The sequence below is a fragment of the Anopheles merus genome, unplaced genomic scaffold, assembly GCF_017562075.2.
Source record: "Anopheles merus strain MAF unplaced genomic scaffold, AmerM5.1 LNR4000075, whole genome shotgun sequence".
In the NCBI taxonomy this organism is placed as follows: Eukaryota; Metazoa; Arthropoda; class Insecta; order Diptera; family Culicidae; genus Anopheles; species Anopheles merus.
This window is the reverse complement of record NW_024427655.1, coordinates 58,093-80,974: the sequence shown is the minus strand read 5'-3', so window position 1 is coordinate 80,974 and position 22,882 is coordinate 58,093. Positions and strand designations below refer to the sequence as shown.

The following is a 22,882-nucleotide window of genomic DNA, read 5'->3' as shown; positions in this document are numbered from 1 at the left end:
TTATATGCCAACGAAGGATTGAGCTGTTTGCTTCTGAGTTGTGGCGAGACTCCACGACGACGAAATTGCAGGTCCAGCGTTATCTGTCAAATCCCATAAAAAAAATTGACAGACCGTCCGATAAAATCGCATGCGAAAAAATGTTGTCACGGCCCTTAGGTGGCGCTCTAGCACCAATCGCATACGACATCGAACATGAAAACTGTATGGGATTTGACATGTTCGATTTGTTGGTTATCAAATTCGATTGGTGCTAAAGCGCCGGGTTAGTTGTCCCCGTTAAACTTCTTGTTCTAGTCGCTAGTGATTTCAATAACTTCATAAGGAGTAATCAAGGCCGGTTCAACCCGAATCCACCGGATCGGAGTCATCAAGCAATTGCTTAAGCGACCCGAAAAGTGCAAGTAGGTGTAGTAGGTGCAACGATTCTGGTAGATGCAAGAAAGCATAAGCCACCCGTTCGTGTAGTGGGTTGAATACTTTACGCACCCGCTGCAACCACATGTCGGAATCGATTTCGACCGTACTCGATTCCGGGTCAGGTCGTGAAATGTATCGTACGTTCTGGTCACTCTGCCGCTCGGCACACTGTCACTTCAACGGACGTCAAACCAAAACAACACTTTGACAGCTCGATGGGCCCCCGTCGCCGCAGTGCTTCTCCCCTTCTCATCCCCCACACATTCTCGTTACCGTATGTTGATTCCGGTTCATTTTTCCTGTGCCTGCATTTACCTGTGTGTGCAAATCGAAACGGGTGCTTATTAAACTCCAGCCCTCCCGTCCGTGCATTGTTTGCGGGACGTCTTAGGGGTCATTTAGTGTTTCGCCTTGCTGCTTCCCGATTGCCGCTTCCGCTGTATTGTAACAGGTGAGTAGAAGATTTTCCTGTAAACTGCACTGTATGATGAAAAGCAGCAGCGAGATAGTTTGTTGCCCTTTCGGATATGGGGATGGCATCAGACACCGCTGTCGTCTGGTAGAGCGGTGCAGCATACAGAACAATACGCGCACACAGACACATACACACACAAACGCACTGTACAAAACTGTATAGTCATCATCCGGTGTTCATATCCTTTGCGTGTGATGTTTCGAGGATGTTGTTTCGAGGATGTTGTTGATGTTGTCCAAACTTTTATTTTCTGTCTTTCCATTTTCCCCTCCACAGCCGCACCCCTTGGCCCTCCTTCCGTGCGATATCAGCAAGTTCGGCACCCACACACCGCGCCAAAACACCAACAACATGGAGGAGCGCACCGGAACCGAGCGGATCTATGGCGGATGCGAAGGACCGGACGCGATGTACGTGAAGCTGATCTCGTCCGACGGGCACGAGTTCATCGTGAAGCGCGAGCACGCCCTTACCTCCGGCACGATCAAGGCGATGCTTTCCGGCCCGGGCCAGTTTGCCGAGAATGAAGCGAACGAGGTCAACTTTAGAGAAATACCGTAAGCGTCCCATTTCTCCCCCAAGCTTCTAATTACTTCTGTTATGTAATTTTTAGTGCGACCTTCCCCTCTTCCCTCCTCTTTCCCCGAGCGTGGAAAGCCTTAAAACAACGTGTGAGGATTTTCGCTGATAAAGCGTGCTCGGTAAAATGACGCGCACAGCGAGCAACCTTTGAACCCTTCGCCACAGTCGTGTCGTGTCGGCTGGCGCCATGGGGAACGATTGGAAGAAACGTGTTGAGCCCTCCGCGAAGAACAGCACTAGACATTGGGAGGAGATTATAATCACCTTCGCGTCTTGCAACAACCTTCACTATCTCGATAATATAAGGGATGGAAGGAGAAGCAAAAAGTTTGTTATCAAAGCGAAGGGCGACAAAGGCAGCATGTAACACACGCCACAGCACTGCTGAGTCAAAGCATGACTCAGTGAACGGTGTGTAAAGGCATGCTGATAGGCGCACAGTCTCTTCATTGAATTTCGTCATTGTAGTGTTGTTGTTAGTACACGATCTACACAACTAGAATCGTGTCCTTAAATCAATTTATAAGGCAAAAACATCCCCATCTCAACTAGTGCTGAGTAAATCTGATTCAGATTCATGAATTTAAATGAATTTTTGAATTGATTCAATGAATGTGAATCTCGATTGGTAAGATTCATGAATCTCGAAAGATTCAAGGGATTCATAAATCTCCAAAGATTCATCGAGCTTGAGCTTCTTATTGTTCTTCTTCTTGGCGTAACAACCTACGTGGTCATGCCAGCCTATGCTTGTTTTCGACACTTCTTGAGACATACCACGCACCCGTATAGTTAGTTTTGCTACGGGGAGACGGTCCATACAAGACTTGAACCCACGATGGGCATGTTAGGTGGGATCGCGCAAATTCAATATTTTGAATATCATACTTCTCTAAAGATTCATGAATCCCTGTTGATATGTGAATTTAAATGGATTCATGAATCTTTCGAGATCTTTCGAGATTCATGAACCCTTGAAGATTCATGGATCTTTTGGGATTCATTAATCCTTAAAGATTCATCAGTTTTTTGAGATTCATGAATCTTTGAAGAGTCGATTCGAGATTCGAATCACTCAACCCTGAAGATTCATATGAATGAATCACAACGATAGATTCACGAAGCCCAACACTAATCTCAACCCTCCCAAGTCGTTGGTACTTGTCTACTATGATTGCATCAGACTAGTCACCGCGAAATAATCTAACGAGATGCCTAGCAAAGTCTGAAATCGATCACGGTTGCTATACTGACTCAAAAGATCTAGCAGGTCTATCGACTAATGAGTTGTACAAGACCAGAAAGTGATCGATTCCCGGCGGGATCCTAGCATCTGTAAAAAGGGCTGAATTTGGCTCTATAGCGAGAGCATTGGGGTTTATCGTAAAATCGAAACTGCTTGGAATGATATCGTTTTGAGTTTGGATTGAAAAGCTGAGGAAAAAAGGCACCCATTTCATTGAACCCCGAACATTTGCTGCAATGCAATAGGAAAAGAGCAAATTAAAAAAAAAGTACTAACATTTTTTTTCAACCTTTTCTCTCCCTCTATCCCTGTAGCTCACACGTGCTCGAGAAGGTCTGCATGTACTTCACGTACAAGGTGCGCTACACAAACAGCTCGACGGAAATACCCGAGTTCCCGATCGCACCGGAGATTGCGCTCGAGCTCCTGATGGCCGCCAACTTCCTCGACTGCTAGGGGGACCACGCGCGCGACCCGCTCTGTGGGTGTGATAAACTCTCTGGTTTATGTTTTTTTTTTTCGGGGTTTCCATCACCATATGCTGTTTTGGGTTTCCGTTTCCTTTTTTGTGTTAATTTTTTTTTGTATAAACCTAGGACCCTCCCCTCCCCTCCCCTCCCTTACTTTGATTGAGCTGATAAAACAAAACCATAAATATACATATTAATGACAAACATCCAAATAGAATTGTAATCCTTTCCCTATATAACTCTCTCTCTCTACTACAGTACAGGGTTTCTTATAGTTGTAGGACTCTGATTCTTTCTGATGCGAAGTGAACTTTATAGAAAATGAACTCTATGGCACCCTTTTTGGACAGGCTCCTAGCAAATTCCTATTGGATGTGTCCAACAAGGGTGCTACAGAGTCCGATTCCCATTACATTAAGTTGATTTCATGTAGGAAAGAGTCTATAAAGTGTCCCACAGCTATGAAAACTCCTGGAAAACCCTATAAAGGCTCCTTTGCATGTGTGTTAATATGCCGCGTAATTGATGTTGAAACTGCGTTCGTATAAAAAAAACAAATCTTAACTTAAAGCTAACTATTAGCCAACAGAATACGGAATCTGAATTTACTGCAATTTAATCTTCCCCTTTGACTCGGAAAAAGCCGCTCCTTCCATTTCCGGCTCATTCTTCTGAAATACTCGAAGCAGAAAGTTTTTTTTTTGTGTTGTGAAAGGGACAAGGATAAATATAGAATATTCGGTAGCCTAAAACACACCTGGATAGACGCCTTAACAAAACGGGAGGTGGCTGAAGCTGTTGATCATCGGGTTGTTGTATTGGTTCGAGCAATAGTCAGCAGCAACTGACGAGGCAGCATAGTGTGAGAGCCAACAAGAAGAAGGTGCAAATTACAGTTTTCCCACTCCTATATGTGTGTGTGTGTGAGCGTGTATAAAATTATCAGCTGGCATTTTTCGTTTTCCGTTTCTTTTGTATTATGTTAATTTCTCTGCTCTATACCATAATAACGATTTATACGAGTAATAAGAATAAAAATGAGTTTGTCGAAGAAATTTGATAAAAGGAAAGATTTGCATTGGAAGATTAAATGTTATCAAAATAGTTGAAATTAAGTTGTTGCTAATATACGGACTAATATGCTAATGTAATGAGCCTTACAGGGGTTTCCAAGTCACTTTCGAAAGTAAACATTGTTATAACGCATAAATAACATATTATTATTTATGCCAACTGTTGTTCCAGTCATCCAGCTGACATTTCATTTCCATCAAAATGATTTTTAATTTTGTCAGCATGATTTTCAACACGACCCAAGCTGGATTGAGTTTGACAGTTCCTTGTTAACAGGTTGGCTGATAAGTCCCCGGTCTGACACATAGATGGCGCCGCTAGTATTAAATGCATATTATTTTTATATACCTAGTACCAACCTTCAAATGATTCGTATCAAAATTTGACGTCTGTATGTCAATTAGTTTGTGAGACAGAGCGTCTTTTGTCAAGCAACTTTTGTTATTGTGAAAAAAAAATGGAAAAAAAGGAATTTCGTGTTTTGATAAAATACTGTTTTCTGAAGGGAAAAAATACAGTGGAAGCAAAAACTTGGCTTGATAATGAGTTTCCGGACTCTGCCCCAGGGAAATCAACAATAATTGATTGGTATGCAAAATTCAAGCGTGGTGAAATGACCACGGAGGACGGTGAACGCAGTGGACGCCCGAAAGAGGTGGTTACCGAAGAAAACATCAAAAAAATCCACAAAATGATTTTGAATGACCGTAAAATGAAGTTGATCGAGATAGCAGAGGCCTTAAAGATATCAAAGGAACGTGTTGGTCATATCATTCATCAATATTTGGATATGCGGAAGCTGTGTGCAAAATGGGTGCCGCGCGAGCTCACATTTGACCAAAAACACCAACGTGTTGATGATTCTGAGCAGTGTTTGCAGCTGTTAACTCATAATACACCCGAGTTTTTGCGTCGATATGTGACAATGGGTGAAACATTGCTCCATCACTACACTCCTGAGTCCATTCGACAGTCGGCTCAGTGGACAGCGACCGGTGAACCGGCTCCGAAGCGTGGAAAGACTCAAAAGTCCGCTGGCAAAGTAATGGCCTCTGTTTTTTGGGATGCGCATGGAATAATTTTTATCGATTATCTTGAGAAGGGAAAAACCACGAACAGTGACTATTATATGGCGTTATTGGAGCGTTTGAAGGTCGAAATCGCGGCAAAACGGCCCCATATGAAGAAGAAAAAAGTGTTGTTCCACCAAGACAACGCACCGTGCCACAAGTCATTGGGAACGATGGCAAAAATTCATGAATTGGGCTTCGAATTGCTTCCCCACCCACCGTATTCTCCAGATCTGGCCCCCAGCGACTTTTTCTTGTTCTCAGACCTCAAAAGGATGCTCGCAGGGAAAAAATTTGGCTGCAATGAAGAGGTGGTCGCCGAAACTGAGGCCTATTTTGAGGCAAAACCGGAGGAGTACTACCAAAACGGTATCAAAAAATTGGAAGGTCGTTATAATCGTTGTATCGCTCTTGAAGGGAACTATGTTGAATAATAAAAAACGAATTTTGACAAAAAAATGTGTTTTCCTTTGTTAGACCGGGGACTTATCAGCCAACCTGTTATGTATTGAAAATCATGTGTTGAAACTGAAATTTCATTTTGAAGCAAATACATCATTTGATAGCTGTTGAAAAACATCTTGAATGCTGTGAATAATTATGAGCACATTCTAAAATGGCCTGGAAAACCCTGTAAGCCCAGGTTTACATATCAACTGAAAATGAACGTGAAATGTTCAGTTTCTGTTTTGTTGTTATACTTCATTAAATATTAATCAAAATATGGCTAATCGTACCCCCAAAAGAAAGGAAATTTCCCCAACTATTTATACTATAAAAAAAAAACATTGAAATAATGATTTGAATGCATTGCCTTGTAATGACCTACTGACCATTATTTTTTTCATCATGAACGAAGCGCTTTAATTCATTATTTAAGTATGTTTTTTAGTCTAAATACAGTCTAAATCTTTCGCGACTAGCACATGTACTAGCCCGAATACAATTTCTCGGAAATGGGACGACTTGGGACCTTGTTGAGTGTTGCTTGTGTTCGTAGCGCACAACCTTAGATGCTTTTCCCCATCCCAAATTCAACAGCATTTTTCTCCAAAGGTCGTTCGAAAACCAACAACAACAACAACAACAAAAAAAAACACATGTTTCTTTCCTTTTGCAAGAAAAATGCCATTTTTTTACAAAAAAATATTTTAAAACTAATTGACGAGACACAAAACCAAAGAGCGTACGCGCGCCCGTACACAAACAAGCAATAAGTTAAGGCACCCATCCACTCCTCCCCGGTCCAATGAGTCACGGTTCACTTTTGCGCTTGCTAAACAGCTCCATCCGGTTGCGCCGCTCGCCCTCCAGCGCCTTCGCCCGCTCCCAGTCGTCCCGGTGCAGCGCGGTCCGCCCGCGGCTCAGGCCGAGCAGGCGCGCTAGCACGAACAGCGCGTGCAGATCGTCCATCGTGACCGCACTGTTCTCGGTGCGCATCCGCACGAAATCGTCCTGCACGACGGTCGGGTCGAGCGTTTTCATATCGAACGGGCGCACCCGGGCCCCGGTGAGGAAGCGGCGCATACCGTCCAGCTTCGGGGCGGCGTAGTGCCGGCCGGCTTTGATCGTTTCGTCGATCAGCTTGATCGCGTCCAGGTCCGGTACGATCGGCAGGTAGCAGTTGTTCTGTTGCGGGGGGAGGGCAGGTTGAAAAGTCGGTTAGGTTGTGTAAATTGAAATTGAGTCGAATCTCGGACCCTTACCGGCAGCATGCTTTTCCCCTCGCTTAGCACCAGCACCGGTACGTCGGTGTTGAAATCGAGCTGATAGAACTGAAAGTCGTACTTGAGCCGCTGGGCCTTGATTAGGTGCGCCACGTGCTTGACCGCCTCGACGCCACCGGATTCCAGTTTGCCCGCCTCCAGCCGCGTCTCGTCCAGCACCAGATGGGTGTGGGGCGCCAGCTGCAAGATGCCGCTGGTGAGCTTGTTCGTTTTGTAGTCTTTTCTGAAATTGCAGTTGAAAAATTTACAAACAAAAGATGCATTAAAGTCTCCCTTTCCTGTTTGCAATAAGTAAAAAAGAGACAAAAGCTTCCTACTTGGGCGCAAACTGTAGCGTGTTCATGTTGTCGAGCGTCATCGGCAGATAGTGGCTGGCGGGAAGCAGCAGCTCGAGCAGCTCGTACAGCGAGCGCGTGTAGCCGGGCAGCACTTCCGCCGGGATGTTGCTGAGGTTCAGGCAAAACTGTCCCCTACACTCTACCTCGTCCCGGATGTACACGGACGAGACGAGATGGCAGAGCAGGTAGTCGGCCGCGACGCCGTCCCCGAACAGGCACTGGGTGAGCAGGTTGTGCAGGTCCTTGTACGTCGTTTCGGCGAGCGCATCCGGGCAGGCGTCACTGCTCGGCGGTCCCCGCAGTAGCAGCGGATTCGTGTGGGGCAGCTTCCGCACACTGACGGCGTGCAGGCGCGGTATCAACGACGGCGGTGGATGCGTTGCCTGATGCTCCGTCACGTCGTCCACGAACTCGTCCATGCCCGTGCTGTCCCCGGTACCGTCCAGGGCCGGATCGACGGACAGGAAGCCGGCCACCTCGAGGACGGTGTTGAGCGCCCAGTCGTCGTAGTTGCTGTACAGCTTCACCAGGCACGCCTTGCCGGGGCGGTTAGCGATGGGCGAGTTGAGCAGATAGTCGGCGGACAGTACGGCCGTCCCGTTGGAAGAAGCGGCCGGTGCGGTACCATCACCACCATCGCTTGCTGTTCTCTTTTTGTTTCCATTACACTCGCCCGGTACAGTGTTCGTTGTAGTAGTCGTCGTCGTCGTTCCATCCACCTCCATCTCCGTGTCGTCCTCGTGGGAGCGTTTGGCGGTCGTGCTGGGCATTTGCTCACCCTGCTTCCAGCCAGTGGGGCGTACTCCAGCCGCCTCCTGCTCCTTCTCGTACCCTGCCGCCCACGGGTTCTGGCCCGGCACGGTAACGACGAACAGTGACCGCCGCTCGCCGAACGTGCTGCCTTCGTCGGTGCTGCCCGTGTCGACCGTTTCGGTCGCCGCGTTAAACACCAGCAGGTCGCGATACTTGCCATTCTGCTGCCGCACGACCGTACCGTCCGACTTGCTGCGCACGGCGTACCGCTCCAGGTAGCACTCCGGGTCCTGCATGTCCTGCAGCATGCCGCGGAACCGCACCAAGCACCCGTCCGGCAGGTGGGCCAGCTCGGTACAGTTGAGCAGGGGTATCGTGGACCAGAGCGCCTCGTCGGTCGACAGCTGCTCCAGGCAGGCTGGCTCGTTCGCGATCAAGTACTCCGGCGTCCATGCTGCGATTTCACGCACCGTTTCCATCATGCGTGGGGAGGTGGATTTTTGTTGTTGCTAGTTTGCTTGTTTATGCACTAACTAAACCAAAAGATACGAATTGAAACTGTGTTGCTTGTTGTGTGCTTTACGCCCAACCTCCCAAAAACCAACAGCAGTAATTTGCGCCAAATTTCGCTGTCATCGTCAATTGCGAGGTTTCTGTAGTTTATGTATTCGGCTGCGCCTAGAGAAGCCCAAGATGTATATATAAACAATGACAGCAATTTGCGAATCGTTCCCCAAGCAGAGACGATAGCAAATTGCACAATATCGGTAGTTTATGGGTATTTATCATTTGGAAATAAAAATAAATGGAATGGAAACAAATTGCAACACGGAAAAAAATCTCGTGTTGATTGCTTGGAACAACGAAAAAAAAAAAAAAAAACATTCCCGATTTGATTTGCTGCATGGAAGCTGCATAAGCGCTGTTTAAAGGTGTCCCCAGTAGGTTTGGTTGCATAGTAGTGATGGGCAACTGAGCACGAGCTGCTCAATTGGAGTGAACCACATCTGATTCGTACAATGTAGTACCTCAGATTCACAAAATCGTTCAATTGATGTGCATCTTTTTATTTATGATTAGAGTCTTTGAAAGCGTTCAAAACTTCTTTAAGAACGATTGTCCCTGTACCAGTACTATCATTTGCTGTACATCACAGATATTCGATGTTGAGAGTCTAATAGGCCAAAAGCACTCCAAATGTCGGTTGAACGTAGCGTTCATGCGTGAAATACCGTTCATGCGAGTAGTTTGGTTCTGTAATACATTGTCATTTGAACTAGTGAATCGATCCGACTTCGACAATTTCGGAACAAACTCCGGAAGGTAGGTCGTGCCAGCATTATCCGAAATCGTTCGGAATCGTCTGGAGCCGCCCGGAATCACCCTGGAGTCGTCTGGAGTTGGCCTTCTCAACATTTCTTAAACATTCAATAATGCTTGAATTCACCTTTTGCAGTAGATAAACAGCATCAAAGTTCTCCAGGAGATTCTCCTAAATAGCGCCAAAGTAGCTTATTTATGCAGTATTGCATTAGATTATTTTTCTTTACGTTTAATTTTATATTAACAACACAAAATGTTCTGTTTATGTGCAGAATTTTAAATAATTTTCAGTAAACTAAAAATTGCTTCACTTAATATTGCTACTTGAAATAACTCAAACCACAAACAAGAGCACAAACTGCGAGGCGATTAATGGTGCCAAAGTCATGCATAAAGTAAAGAACATACACCAAAAGTTCGGTACATGTTCTTAACAAGCCTTCAAGTTCCATAATGAACCATACACATCAGACTAACCAGTCGCAAGGTTCCAGAGAGTATCAAGCGCTTGTTAAAAAGCGCCACAGTTCCGCAAAGTATCATCTTATCTCTTAATTAGACACATAGTACGGTATCGTAACGTTTTTTTTTTTTGTTAGCAAGCCTCAAATCACCTGTAGAGTATTAGCTGGCCATTTGGGAAAAGGTTTGCATTAGAAGTGTATGCGCAAATAAAAATACATAAAACACAACGAAATGCAATCCCTGACCTCAAGCACATTGCAGCGGACGGCTCTGATTGACTGCGGTCAACTCTGCAGACTCCGGACGATTCGGGGCGATTCCGGCCGACTTCGGGCAGCTCCGAGCGACTCCCGACGGTTCCAGACAATTCCGTACGGCTCCGGGCCGAACTAGTTATTCCTATTGGAACACTGGTAGTCGGATCGGATCGTCGTGGGTGCGCTCCAGAGAGCACATCACTTGTTCAAACTCTTCTCTCTACAGATCACCGGTTCGTATTGGAATCGATCACGCAAGGCGGCATTGCAGAAATCAGTGTTCAGGGTTTAAAAAGACCAATGTACCGATTTAAATTCAGTCATCAGCCAAGTTGACAATCTGTTGGATTGGATTTTTCGGATTGGAGCTAAACTCGTCTATGTGTTTAGAGTAAGAACGCAACCATCTCTATGTCCGATAGACACGCTTCAGTGCCGAAGCGAAGCCTTTAACACTAGTTTTATTAATGATCAATCTTTTTTTGTTTTTTTTTTTTATATTTTTCGTTGATCTTATAATGTTTTATACGTTTTATAAAAGTTATTATAGCTGGTTAATTAAACATTTAGTTGTAGGATATATAAATTGTAACATGTATCGCATTTCTCATTGCAATTTCACCAATACGAAACAAACAAATAGGGCGCATTGGGGTTGAACATGCAAGCTTATGTAATAAATGTAATAATGTAAGCTTCATAAAGTTAGAGAGTAGTGAAAAAAGTGAAGAAAAATCAAAAGGACACTTCATGAACAGAAATTTGGTCCGTCATGAGAGAGACAGGGCAAAAAACATCACTTAAAGCTTCATTCTTTTTTCTTCAAACATGCAGACAATTTTACTTCTTTCGTCGCTAGTCTGGACGTACGCATTCCCTCCTCCTTCTTTCCACATAAAAAAAAACATTGCATTTAAACAAAGAACATGGGAGTGGAATTATTGACCGTGTCGATGATTTGAATGTCCCGGTAAGCATTTTCCAGATCGTTCATGTTGATCCGTCGGCTAGAAAAAAAAAGTAAAGCAAAACCGTCAAACCCCTCTGTCAAACTACACACACAAACACCTGGCCTGCTGCTTCAAAAATACTCACTCCTTAATGTACACCCGGCCGCGGTAGGCGGCCAGATGGGCGTAGTAGGTCGGGGCCGGGTACGATACCGCCCGGTTGCAGCGCGCAAACAGGTGGCACAGATTGTACGTCAGCGCCTGCAGACTGTCCGGATGGCAGTTCGAGTCGTCGTACAGCACGACGTACTTGGTCGGCTTGGCGACGCCCTGCACGGCCGCATGGCTCACCAGGTAGAACTCGTACCGATCCGGGGTCGTGATTTCGCTGTCCACGATCGTGCCGGGCGGTACGTTACCGTTCTTGCCCTCGGTCGGGCAGCCGGGCTGCGGGAAGAAGCGCGTGTGGTGGCGCTTCTGCACCACGATGAACGTCACCGCCGGCTTGTAGCCCGGCTCGACGCGCGCAATCGCCGCGTGCAGTGCCTGCAGCTCGATCGTAAGTATTTCCGCAAACTGCCCGTCCGACACCCCGTCCCGGTAGTACATGATGCGCTCGGGCAGCCCGCCGTTGTACTGCTTGTACAGCAGCAGCTGCCGCTGCACGATGTTCTCCAGGTCGCGGATCATCTCGTCCCGGGCGCCCTGCAGCCGCACGCTGCAGTTGTACCGGAAGCCGGTCAGATCGTACAGTGCCGCCACGCCCACCACGCTCGGTTCGTTCTCGCTGAGCGGGTGCGTAACGTCCGCCCCGATGTACATCACCTTGCCGCGTCCGAGCGGTGGCACCGCGACCGACGAGATGCAGTGGTTCGTGCCGTTCGTTTTGGCGTTGATCTGTGCGGAAAGGCAGTGAAATAAAGAAGAGCAAACAATCTCCGTGAGACTAGATGCAGGTTCACAGCCGCCCATGTGACGCCCTTACCTTGAGCATGATGTTGTTGAGCGTGCTCATGTCGGTGCCCTTCTTGGCCACCGTCATGCCCTTCACGCACTGCGTCAGCAGCCCGATCCGTTCGCTCGCCAGCTCCGCCTTCTGCTTGACCTTCGCGTACGCATCGCCCCGGCTCGGCAGCACCACGATCGTGACCGCCGGTTCCTCCCGCTTGATGTTCTGCAGCAGCGTGCCGATGTCGCGCAGACAGTTGCGCATATCGCGCACCAGGACGTACGTTTTCGCCATATCGAACGGTTCCATCTGCACGTTGCAGCGCATTGCCTGCGACTGCAGCATCTCGCCAAACTTCTTCACCGTCGCCTCGTTCGTGTACGAGTCCAGGTTGAGGATGCGCCAGCGCAGCGGCCGCTTGCTCAGCTCCGTGCTCGGTACGATAAAGTTCTTGCCCTCCGCGCGCCACACGCCCCGCTGCGGGGGAATCTTCTCGCCCCGCGCGTACTCGATCGGCGGTGCGTCGATGATGCGGGCCGGCACCTTCTCGAACTCGTTGCTCACCGTGATGCCGAAGTCGAGCAGCGTCGGGCACTTGTTGTACTGGATCTGGGACGCCAGGTCGAGGATCTTGCGCTTGCGCTCCGGTGCGCTCGTCGCCGCGTACCGGATGATGTCGCGCGTACACTCCTCCGGGTTGTTTTTGTTCAGCGCCTGGCCCGCGGGTATGTCGCACAGCTCGGCCGGCACGTACACCGACCGCACGGTACTGCCGACGTGCAGCACCGGCAGGTTCGGGTAGCGCAGCCGGAAGTTGAGCTTGCGGGCAAAATAGTCGGCGACCGAGAGGCGCGTCCCATCCTCCAGCTTGAACATCTGCTGGCTGGCCGGTTCGCGCAACCCGTTGCAGCGCATCCGCTTGGCCATCTTGGTGGTCGGGTTCGTGTACACCACGTCCATGCCCTTGAGGAAGCTGTGCAGCTCCTGCTGCACCCAGCCGCTCACCTGATCCACCTGGCCGCGGTTGAAGTCGCCGATCACCTTCAGCACCGGCGCACCCATCGGGAACGCTTTGTGCGACACGTCCACGTTTAGGTATGGGCGCGAACCGAGCAGCGCCGACTGGAACAGCCCGAACCACAGCTCGTGACCCCGACCGATGTCGATGGATTGGCGGGGCACTGCGTACACGGCGCGCTTGAACTGGAGAAGGGTAGAAGAATAGAACAGCGAATAAGAATCGTTATTAGAACATGACAGTTTGACAGTAATTGACCCGTTTTGGATTATGCATCACATAATACAAAATTTTATTAAGTATAAGGAATTGCAGTAGTGATGGGTAAAAATAGCAAAAATCCGGTGACGATTCCGATCCGACTCCGATAATTTCGAAACCAACTCCGGAAGTTAGGTTCGTCCAGCATTATCCGCAGCCGTTCGGAATCTTCTAGAGCCGTCCGGAGTCGTTCGGAATCGTCCGAAGTCGTCCGAAGAAGTCCGGAGTCGCCTGGAGTCTTTCGGAGTTGGAGTCGTTCGGAGTCATCCGGAGTCGTCCGGAGTCGTCCAGAGCCGTTCAGAGTCGTCCAGAGTCGTTCAGAGTTGTCCGAAGTCGTCCAGAGTCGTTCAGAGTTGTCCGAAGTCGTCCAGAGTCTTTCAGAGTCGTCCGAAGTCGTCCGGAGTCGCCCAGAGTCTTTCAGAATTGGAGTCACCTGGAGTCTCCCGGAGTTATTGGGAGTGGGAGTCATCCGGAGTCGTCCAGAGTCGTCTGAAGTCGTCCGGAGTCACCCGGAGTCTTTCGGAGTTGGAGTCGTCTGGAGTCGTCCGGAGTTATTGGGTGTCGGAGTCATCCGGAGTCGATGATCCGACTCCGAACAACTCTGGACGACTCCAGACGAATCTGGACGAATACGACTCCGGAACTAGTGGTTCTCATTTTTCCGGAATCGGAATCGTGCTAACAATGGGCCCCTTTCCGTTTTAAGTTCGAAGATTGAAATTCCAGCTTTTAGCATTGTGTAGCAGTTTTCAAGCAGCTATCAAATGAGTATAATATACAGGTGGGCTTGTCCCAATTGACGTTCAAATTTGGTTATAAAAACATGCCATGAAACCACCTGGTCTACATACACTTTGATTCTAGATTCTACCACCTGATCTCATTAATGCACCTAGGGATTAAAGAAAACACGACCTTGTTTTGCCATTTTTTCGAGCAGATACTCGAATCTATTTCAAGCTTAGAGGCTGAAATAATCTAGACTGAAAATCACAGGCTACTTTTGTGTGTGGTTTTGTATGGAGAGTTGACATAATTTCAGCCTCCAACTGTTTAACTCCACATAAAAAAAACTGACTATAATCGTGAAGGGTCCCTTAATTGTCGGTGTCAGTTGTGGGTGCGCTCCAGAGAGTACATCACTAGATTTCAGGGCAATATTGGCATGTTGGGGCATCAATTCTTTTTTTTTTTTTTAATTTACCACTAAATGTAATTGTTCTTACATTACTCTATGATTTTACTGTTAAACTAAGAATGAAAAAATAATACAAAACGGGACAAACCGGACATACCGACAAACCATGCAATTCGGGCAATATGAGCCACAACAGAACCTCTTGGGGCAAAGTTTTTTTTGCATGCGTCAAAGTTTTGTTTTGTTAAAAAACGTTAAAAAAAGTAAAGATTTGCAAGTGTAAACACCACAAATTTCGATGCAAACCCTACAAGATACATAATGAAATACAGGGTTTTCGAGGATTATATAGACATGTTCAGCGAGTTGTAGATTCGTTCAGGCATATAATAGACTCTTTCAGCGAGATATAGAATTGTTCGGAAGTAGGCGTAGACATGTTCAGCGATTCTGTAGAGCTGTCATTTGTTTTGTTTACACACTGTGCCGCAGGGTTCAATTTTTCATTCTTAAAAGTCCTAAAAGTAGTTAATAATCATTACCCAAGCTGTTTAATACATAAATTAGTTGAAAAAAGCTTATTTTTTCGAAAACTGTTTGTTTACCTCCTGATGAGAATGATCCAAGGTGATCCATGACCCCTGCAGTCCAAGGGGTACGAAAGTGACAGCTCTACAGTATAACCGAACATGTCTACGCCTACTTCCGAACAATTCTATATCTCGCTGAAAGAGTCTATTATATGCCTGAACGAATCTACAACTCGCTGAACATGTCTATATAATCCTCGAAAACCCTGTAAGTCGACTACAGAGTTACGACTATTAATGAATCTTTGAGGTAGTAGTTACCACACCAAATACGTCACACACTTTTTTTTTCTTTTGGCTCAACAACCGTTGCCGGTCAAGGCCTGCCAGTACCACACTACTTGTGGGTTTGGCTTTCAGTGACTTATTGATCCCCCCATAGCAGGATAGTCAGTCCTACGTATGGCGGCACGGTCCATTTGGGGCTTGAACCCATGACGGGCATGTTGTTAAGTCGTACGAGTTGACGACTGTACTACGAGACCGGCTCGACGTCACACACTTACCCGCACAAAATTGGGATTATTCTCATAGGCACTGCGCAGCACCACATCCAGACATTGGATGGCACTCATCGGTTTGGCCATTGTCTCCTCATTCGATTTCATATACCTGTAAGCATCAAATCAATAAACAAAACGAATCAATAAACTCTCGGTGTCACGAAAAAAGGAAGCATCTTAACAAAAAGTATTCTTACGTTTTCAGCACGCCCAAATCGAGCTGGGCCGCTTCCTTCACCTGCACGGTGTACTCGCGCTGCTTGCCACCGTCGTCCGGCTGGAACACCACCTTCGCCTTCTTGTCGCTCAGCTTGCGCGTGGTGTACGCGTTCTTCTGCCCGTCGAACGCCAGCATGGCGCCCGGATAGTTTTCCCGACAGAACTGCGCAAACACGGGCCGGTAGAACTTTTTCGGCCGTTCCGGTTCGATCGCGACGTCGTAGTGGTACGCCGTACCCTTCAGCTTGTCCAGCAGCAGGCGGAAAAAGTTGGCCTCGACCGAGACGGGCTTGCCGCGCTTACCGTGCGCCCCGCGCCGCACCAGCACCGGTCGCAGATCGGTTCGGCGAATCTTCTCCTTCGCTATGCGCATTGCGCCCAGGTTCTCCTCGATCGTCTGCAGCGTGCCGTCACCGGAGCTGGACGATTTGGTCGACGCAACGGAAGCGTCCCGGTGCACGGCACCACCGGTGGCAGTAGCGGGAGCCGCAGGTTTGTGTTGCTGCTGGTGCTGCGGACGCTGCTGTTGCTGTTGCTGTGGGTGCTGTTGTTGCTGCTGCTGCTGGTGCTGCGGACGCTGCTGCTGCTGCTGTGGAGGGCCCTGCGGCTGTTGCTGCTTCTGTGCATGCCCTTGCTGTTGCGGGGGTCCCTGCTGCAGTGTACTTTGTGGGCTGCTGCTGCTGCTGCTGCTGCTGCTGCTGCTGCTGCTGCTGCTGCTGCTGCTGCTGCTGCTGCTGCTGCTGCTGCGGACGCTGCTGCTGCTGCGGACGCTGCTGTTGCTGCTGCTGTGGGCGCTGTTGTTGCTGTTGTTGCTGCTGTGGGCGCTGTTGTTGCTGCTGCTGCTGCTGCTGTGGGCGCTGTGGTTGGTGCTGTTGCTGCTGTGGCGGTTCATGCTGTTTTTGCGCCTGTTGCTGCTGTTGTTGTGAAGGTCCCTGCTGCTGCTGCTGCTGTGGCCTTTGTTGAGGCTGTGGCTGCGGCTGCTGTTGCGGCCGTTGTTGAGGCTGCTGCTGTTGTTGTGGTTGTGGTTGTTGTTGTTGGGGTGGCTGTTGTTGCTGTAGTGCCCTTGGCACCGTTTGCCCAACTGCGCCAAGAACTATGTAGGAAAAATGGTTTTATCTTCTTCAATAATGACACGCAAAGAGTGAAAAGACAAACAACGCACGATGAGTACGGTTGCTTCAAATAGCAATATTAATGATAAGGACGCTTTTTCAGCAAAACGACAAATGGATTAAAGAGATCAATTGTTCAGTTCCGTAGTCCGAAGTAGTGATGGAAAAAATGTAGTTTTCGTCGGAATCGATTCCGACTAGTTCCGAAGTTTTCTGGCATCGAATCCGGATAGTAGGCCCAGTATCAGTTTCCGGATTCGGCTCGGGAGTTGGTTCTGAAATAAGCCTCCGAAGCGGAATCGACTCCGTAATTGGCTCCAGAATCGGAATTAGCTCCGAAATCAGATCGATTGCGAAACGGGGTCGGTTTCGGAATCTCCATACGAATAGGCATTTGGGTAAAATGAAAGCCGCAAAGAATCAAAATTTACTTGTAAACGATCCATGTAAATTTCATTTCTGCAGTCAATCGGAGTCGGAGTCGTCCAGAGTTGTTCGAAGTCATCCGGAGTCGTTAGAAGTCGCCCGAAGTCGTTCGGAGTTTTTGCCAACGGAATGGAAGGCCTAATCACAAGCACATTACATTGGATGGTACCAGTTGACTCCGACCATCTCTGACTCCGCCTCCAGACGACTTCGACAGACTCCGGACCACTCCTGACAACTCAGACCGTGACGACTACGACTCCAGTAAACTGGTGGTTCCCATTTTGCCAGTTCCGGAATCGGACTAACAATTGTCGGAGTCAGATCGGAGTCATGGGAGCGCTCCAGAGAGCACATCCCTATTCCGCTCACCTATGAAGAGCACTGCTCGGGCAAAACTGTGCAGGGATTAAAGCTTCCAGAAAATCCCAGATCCTTCTAGAAACCATAAACAGAACTCTCAGGCGTTAGCGTAAGGCAGAGCATCATTTGGCTACATAAATTTGACTATTTACATGGAACTTTACGAACATGTTTACAGATTTTGCCTCCTTTGGGCAACAAGGTTTGCCGACTGCTGGCGTAAGGGTATGATGAGTAATAAGTACTTAAAGTCAGCGAGCCACTTGAAAAAACGCACAGAAAATGAGCTGGAACTAAATTTTCTCAGCCCCTTGCTTATCGCTCCAGCCTGCAAAGTGCAAAAAATGACACATCAAGGCAACGTTGCCACTGTTGTACCTTTTTCACTGATGCTGTAGCAAGGGCAACTAAAACGCAATTCCAGCAATGTGAAATCGATACATCGTCGAGTGCATCTTGCCGGATGCAGCAATAGAATAATTGTCTTTTTTGGGACAGTCGTAAGGAAAAAGTCGGGGTAAGTGCAACACGAAGGATGATGCAATCTCGACTGATGCGAGAAACATTTAATAATGGCAAAGAAAAAAGGCACCCAAAGCTCGGCACTTACCTATCTTCTGCGGTTTCTTTTTCCCCATAACGGCTGGTTTTGGTTGGTTTTCCGACAAAACACCTTATTAATCCTTAACTTGTATATTTGTATCTTTAGAACTACAAATGCTGCGCAGTTGCACGTCTATTTGCTTGCAATGAAAATACTGAACTGTTTGCCTGTAGGAAACGACTGTGGGAGCTCTACCATGGTGGCGTTTGGTCATTTAAGGTGACATTTTGACAGCACAAAAATATATATCATCGCCTCGGCGAAAGGCGGCGTTTGAAGTGGCCGTTGAGATCTGGAGTAAGCTGGACTTAAGTTAAGGGCTGATGTGCTGTACAGAGCGCAGCCACGACTCTGATCCGACTCCGACTATTGTTAGTCCGATTCCGACTCCGGCAAAATGGAACCACTAGATCCGCCCGAAGTCGGAGTCGTTCGCAGCCGTTCGGAGACGCCCGGAGTCGTCCAGAATCGTTCGGAGTCGTCTGGAGCTGTTCGGAGTCGTCCAGAGTCGTTCGGAGTCGTTCGGAATTGTTCGGAGTCGTTCGAATCATCCAGAGTCAAAAGGAGCCGTGCTTGTGATCAGACATTTCCTTTCGTTGTGTTTTTTTTGTCTTTCACTTTGCGCCTGCACTTCCTATACAAGCCGATCCCTGCCGACTCCAGATGACTCCGTCTGCAGCCGGTTCTTGCTGACTCCAGACGACTCCGGAGGACTCCGAACGACTCCGGACGAGTCCAGACGACTCCGGACGAGTCCAGACGACTCCGGACGATTCCAGACGACTCCGGACGACTCCAACTCCGTGTGGTTCCGAACAACTCAGGACGACTCCGACTCCGAACGACTCCGGGTGACTCCAGACGACTCCGGACGAATCCGAACGACTCTAACTCTACGTACGTGGCTGCGATCTGGTCAAGTCTCCAGGTGAACCAAACTCACGCACTACCGGACTCTAATAAGGTCCCGTTGTGCTCTACGGACATGATACATGGACCTTACTGGAAGGCGATCAACGCGACCGTCCCGAGATAGCAAAACTCCTTTACTACCCCGAGATGGTCGCCGTCAACTAATACACTGCTCTCCAGATGGTCGGAGTCTCCGGCAAGCAGGTACCTTCGCCTTCGTTGCATTGATTCTCAATCCAATTCTTGCTGTTTCGCGTTTGAGTCGGGTGTACGGCTCACACACCATCGCTATTTTCGATGTCATCCGCGAAGCCAACAAATTGGAGTGACCGGTAGAGGATCGTGCAACGGACGTCGTTGCTTCCGTAATGATAGACAACGACATCCCCAAGAAGATCAACATTTTGCAACAATATTTTCTATATTCATTTACACAGTTCCTTTTTTTCTAGTTGACTTGAGTAAGGTCAACAAAACAGTGAGAAAATCGCTTAAAAAGGTCCAAGGTTTTTTTTTTGCAGAATTTCGGCTTGAAAGAGAAACAGGTAAAAAATGGTGGAATTATTCTTTAAATACGGCTAGCATAAGTAATTTATATTTACACGTTCTTATCAACTCTACGAGTGCCCATCACTAACGTAAACTCTCGTACGCAAAAGCTGTTTGCATACGGAGAGCGTTGTGGCAGTTTTAGTTTTGCGCACCCACCGTGTTAGTGCCTGCTTACAAAAACCCTTAAGTTATGTCCTTAGATACACGAGTACATATGTATATATATATATATCTGTTAGCCAAATAGTTCTTGTCATAGGCAGCTGCATTAAGTTAGCGTCGCGAAAGGCTTGTAGTCGCGCCCCGCCGTGTCCCACACCGCTTCTACTCCTCCTCCACACTAAGCGACAGTTGTTTCTGCTTCTGCTGCTGCTGCGAGACGTTCTCCTTTCCCGCCTTTTGCTCCCTGTCTTTTTCGTCCTTGCAGCGGCCACAGCAGCCGCCGGTCGAGTTTTCACAGATGTCAAGCTTCTTGAAGTTGGGCGTCCATTCGCCGAGGCTCGCGTTCGCGTAAAAGTCCATCGGGTAGGCCACCTCCAGGTTGGGCGCCGGTTTGGGTTTCTCCTCCGTCGCCGCCGTACACTCCGGTATGTTCCATTCGGCGTCGCCGAGCGCGACGGACAGCTCGTACGGTGTGAGCAGCGGCTTCGGGAAGGCAGTGCCCCAGTCGATGGACAGTCGCGGACAGGCAACCTGGCGTGGGGGGGGGGGGGGGGAAGGGACAAAATAGGATCATTTAGATTGTATTTTTTACCATTTAATAACCCCCATCCCCTCTTGAAGATGCGCCCTATCAGCGCACGTATATCTCGTTCGCACGATATCTTCAATCAAAGCTCGCCTGCTTCGATAGGCACCATCGAGACACACACACACCCCCATCATTTGCGCTACAAACGTACCTGCACGAACGCGTCAATGTGCTCCATGCGGGCCAGCTTGGTGGGGAAGATCTCCGACAGCAGTATGATGACCGCGTCCCGGCCGTGATGCTTCAGCCGGCGCTCCAGATGCTCCAGCACCTTGGTCGAGCCCTGGCGGCCCAGCGTCCCCAGTATCAGCCCGAACCGGCGGGCGTCGCGCGCCTCATCGATCGCGCGCTTGCGGTTGCGCCGCATCGCCTCGTGGTCGTACAGCTCGCGGGTAAACTTCTTCTCGTACGGGTCGTACTTGTACGCCTCGAGGGCCGGATTGGCAATCATGGCCGCCTCCAGATGGAACCGCCCATCGCCCAGGTAGATGAGGGTGCGGGGTGCTGCCGCCGCTGACGATTGTTCCGTCCCACCGCCCGCCTGCAGCCGCGGGGCCGTGCAGCCCAAAATCTCGCCCGGGCTGAGCGGCTTGGACTGCGGTATGAGCACATCGTACCCGTCCGCCTCGCGCAGCTCCCTGGCGGCCGCGTGCAGCGTCGCCACGAACTGGATCGTGCTGACGAACGCTAGCGGCCGGTCGCGGGGAAAGTTGCGCTTGACGCTCTCGACGAAGTGCAGCGTGTCGATCTTGATGTCCACGAACACGTACAGCACCTTGATGCCGGTGGTCTGATCGATCGGTATCAGGCAGCTGTGCCCGTAGTGCACCAGCAGGTCCGCCCCGAGCGCCTTGGCAGTGAAATCGTCCACGCAGCAGGCCCCGTACGTGACGTCACCCATGATGACCGTGTCCGCCTCGGTGAACCGCTCGATAATGTCGCTCAGCACGAGCGAGAACATCAGCAGACCCTCGGGCATCTGCAGTGCCACCCGCTGCGCCTTCGTTTCCCGCACCCGCCAGATCGTTTTGTGCACCTCGAAGTTGTAGTTGGCGGGCAGGGCGGCGATGGCCTCGTTCAGCTCCGGATCGCTCAGCAGGCTGGCCGGGATTTTGTTGACCACGCGCGACGCACCCTTGAACACCTTCCGGCGGGTTTCGCTTTCACGATCTTTGTTGCGTCGGACGGTAGCGGAAGCTGCTGCTCTACTTGTGCTGCTGCCATGGTAACAGCCGTACCAACTGCAACCGTGGTGCGATAAGAAAGAGGGCAAAAAGCAATCTGTGCCAAATAGGTGCCTTTTTTGTTTTGTTTTTGCCTTTGAACCTAGGCCAACCGTTGGCCAATTTTCGACGCTTTTGCTTTCACGTTCACCTCTCACTGAGTTCAAACAGATCACAAGACACACTCGACGCCGGAGGTCAACGCGGTTCACGAACGCTCACGTTCGACTGGTCGCTTGAAAGTGAGCCCGTGAAAAACCTCGCAGCGCACAGGGAACAACGCACACGCAGCACCGGACTGGAAAGTGAGGGCACGCGCGGTATGACGAAACTTGCTGCACGGGATTCCTTGGGATGGAATGAGGGGAGGGTGATTGTTTACCCTTCGCAGACGGTTGCATTCGCGGCACTCTGACTCACTCACTCCAATGCATCGCGCGTGTCGGCCCGAGTCGAGTCGAAGGTAACAACTGCAACTCCCAAACCGTGGATTACGTGACTTTCGGCACACGGCCAATGGCTGCAGCAGCAGGGGCATGCATGCGAAAAGCGAACCAAAACAAACCGTCGTCAAAACGGGGTGTTTCGCGATGTTTTGCGATGGGTTTGTGTTGGATGCGATGATTTTAACCCTTGTCAATGGCAGCAAAATACAAACACTGATCAAAATTTTTGATTTATTTTTAATAAACAGTATTTTTTTAGTTTTTTTTTTTAGAAATTTGTAATGTGAACGCATTTCCCACAGAAATCGAAAAAATCAAACCGCAAGCCAGCTAACTTAATAATAAATTATCAACAAACTAGTGAAAGTAAAGGTGGACTTAGACAATTTTAATGATACGAACCATATCGATGATTCCTACGGTACCAATGGATCCAATGATCTCCAACGATTCCGTGCGGTTCCTGTCGGTTGCTAAATTAGGTTTGGTGTTCCTGGTCGAGTTTCTCGACCTTTTCGAAACTACCGGGATACATTTCACCGTTCCAACCCAAGCGCCACAGATTAAGCTTAAACGACTGGAAAATTGAATATCCATAGGAAAAAAATGAAAGCTTCACAGCTTCATTGGTTTGATCAATAGATGGCGTATTACAACTCATCATT

At 48.8% G+C, this 22,882-nt stretch overlaps 4 protein-coding genes across 4 annotated transcripts; 1 reads left to right on the top strand and 3 right to left on the bottom strand.

Moving 5' to 3' along the window:
• The first annotated feature begins 674 nt into the window (after positions 1 to 674).
• Positions 675 to 4,263, top strand: LOC121601354 (elongin-C). Its single transcript, XM_041930170.1, has 3 exons — positions 675 to 871; positions 1,172 to 1,452; positions 3,038 to 4,263. The coding sequence occupies exons 2-3, from the start codon at positions 1,247 to 1,249 to the stop codon at positions 3,177 to 3,179; spliced, it is 348 nt and encodes a 115-aa protein (XP_041786104.1). The 5' UTR covers positions 675 to 871; positions 1,172 to 1,246; the 3' UTR covers positions 3,180 to 4,263.
• Positions 4,264 to 6,444: 2,181 nt separating this feature from the next.
• LOC121601356 (mini-chromosome maintenance complex-binding protein-like) lies at positions 6,445 to 8,814 on the bottom strand. Its single transcript, XM_041930172.1, has 3 exons — positions 7,382 to 8,814; positions 7,044 to 7,287; positions 6,445 to 6,966 (listed from the first exon to the last, which is right to left on the bottom strand). The coding sequence occupies exons 1-3, from the start codon at positions 8,635 to 8,637 to the stop codon at positions 6,592 to 6,594; spliced, it is 1,875 nt and encodes a 624-aa protein (XP_041786106.1). The 5' UTR covers positions 8,638 to 8,814; the 3' UTR covers positions 6,445 to 6,591.
• A 1,800-nt stretch (positions 8,815 to 10,614) lies between these two features.
• LOC121601350 (protein argonaute-2-like) lies at positions 10,615 to 18,508 on the bottom strand. The gene is given in 7 exon segments (XM_041930166.1): positions 10,615 to 11,207; positions 11,296 to 12,047; positions 12,136 to 13,302; positions 15,613 to 15,718; positions 15,807 to 16,478; positions 16,480 to 16,921; positions 18,340 to 18,508. Coding segments are annotated over 7 exon segments (3,261 nt in total). The 5' UTR covers positions 18,368 to 18,508; the 3' UTR covers positions 10,615 to 11,113.
• Positions 18,509 to 19,806: 1,298 nt separating this feature from the next.
• Positions 19,807 to 21,872, bottom strand: LOC121601355 (2-(3-amino-3-carboxypropyl)histidine synthase subunit 1-like). Its single transcript, XM_041930171.1, is given in 3 exon segments — positions 19,807 to 20,490; positions 20,700 to 21,700; positions 21,703 to 21,872. Coding segments are annotated over 3 exon segments (1,440 nt in total). The 5' UTR covers positions 21,773 to 21,872; the 3' UTR covers positions 19,807 to 20,121.
• Between the last annotated feature and the right edge of the window lie 1,010 nt (positions 21,873 to 22,882).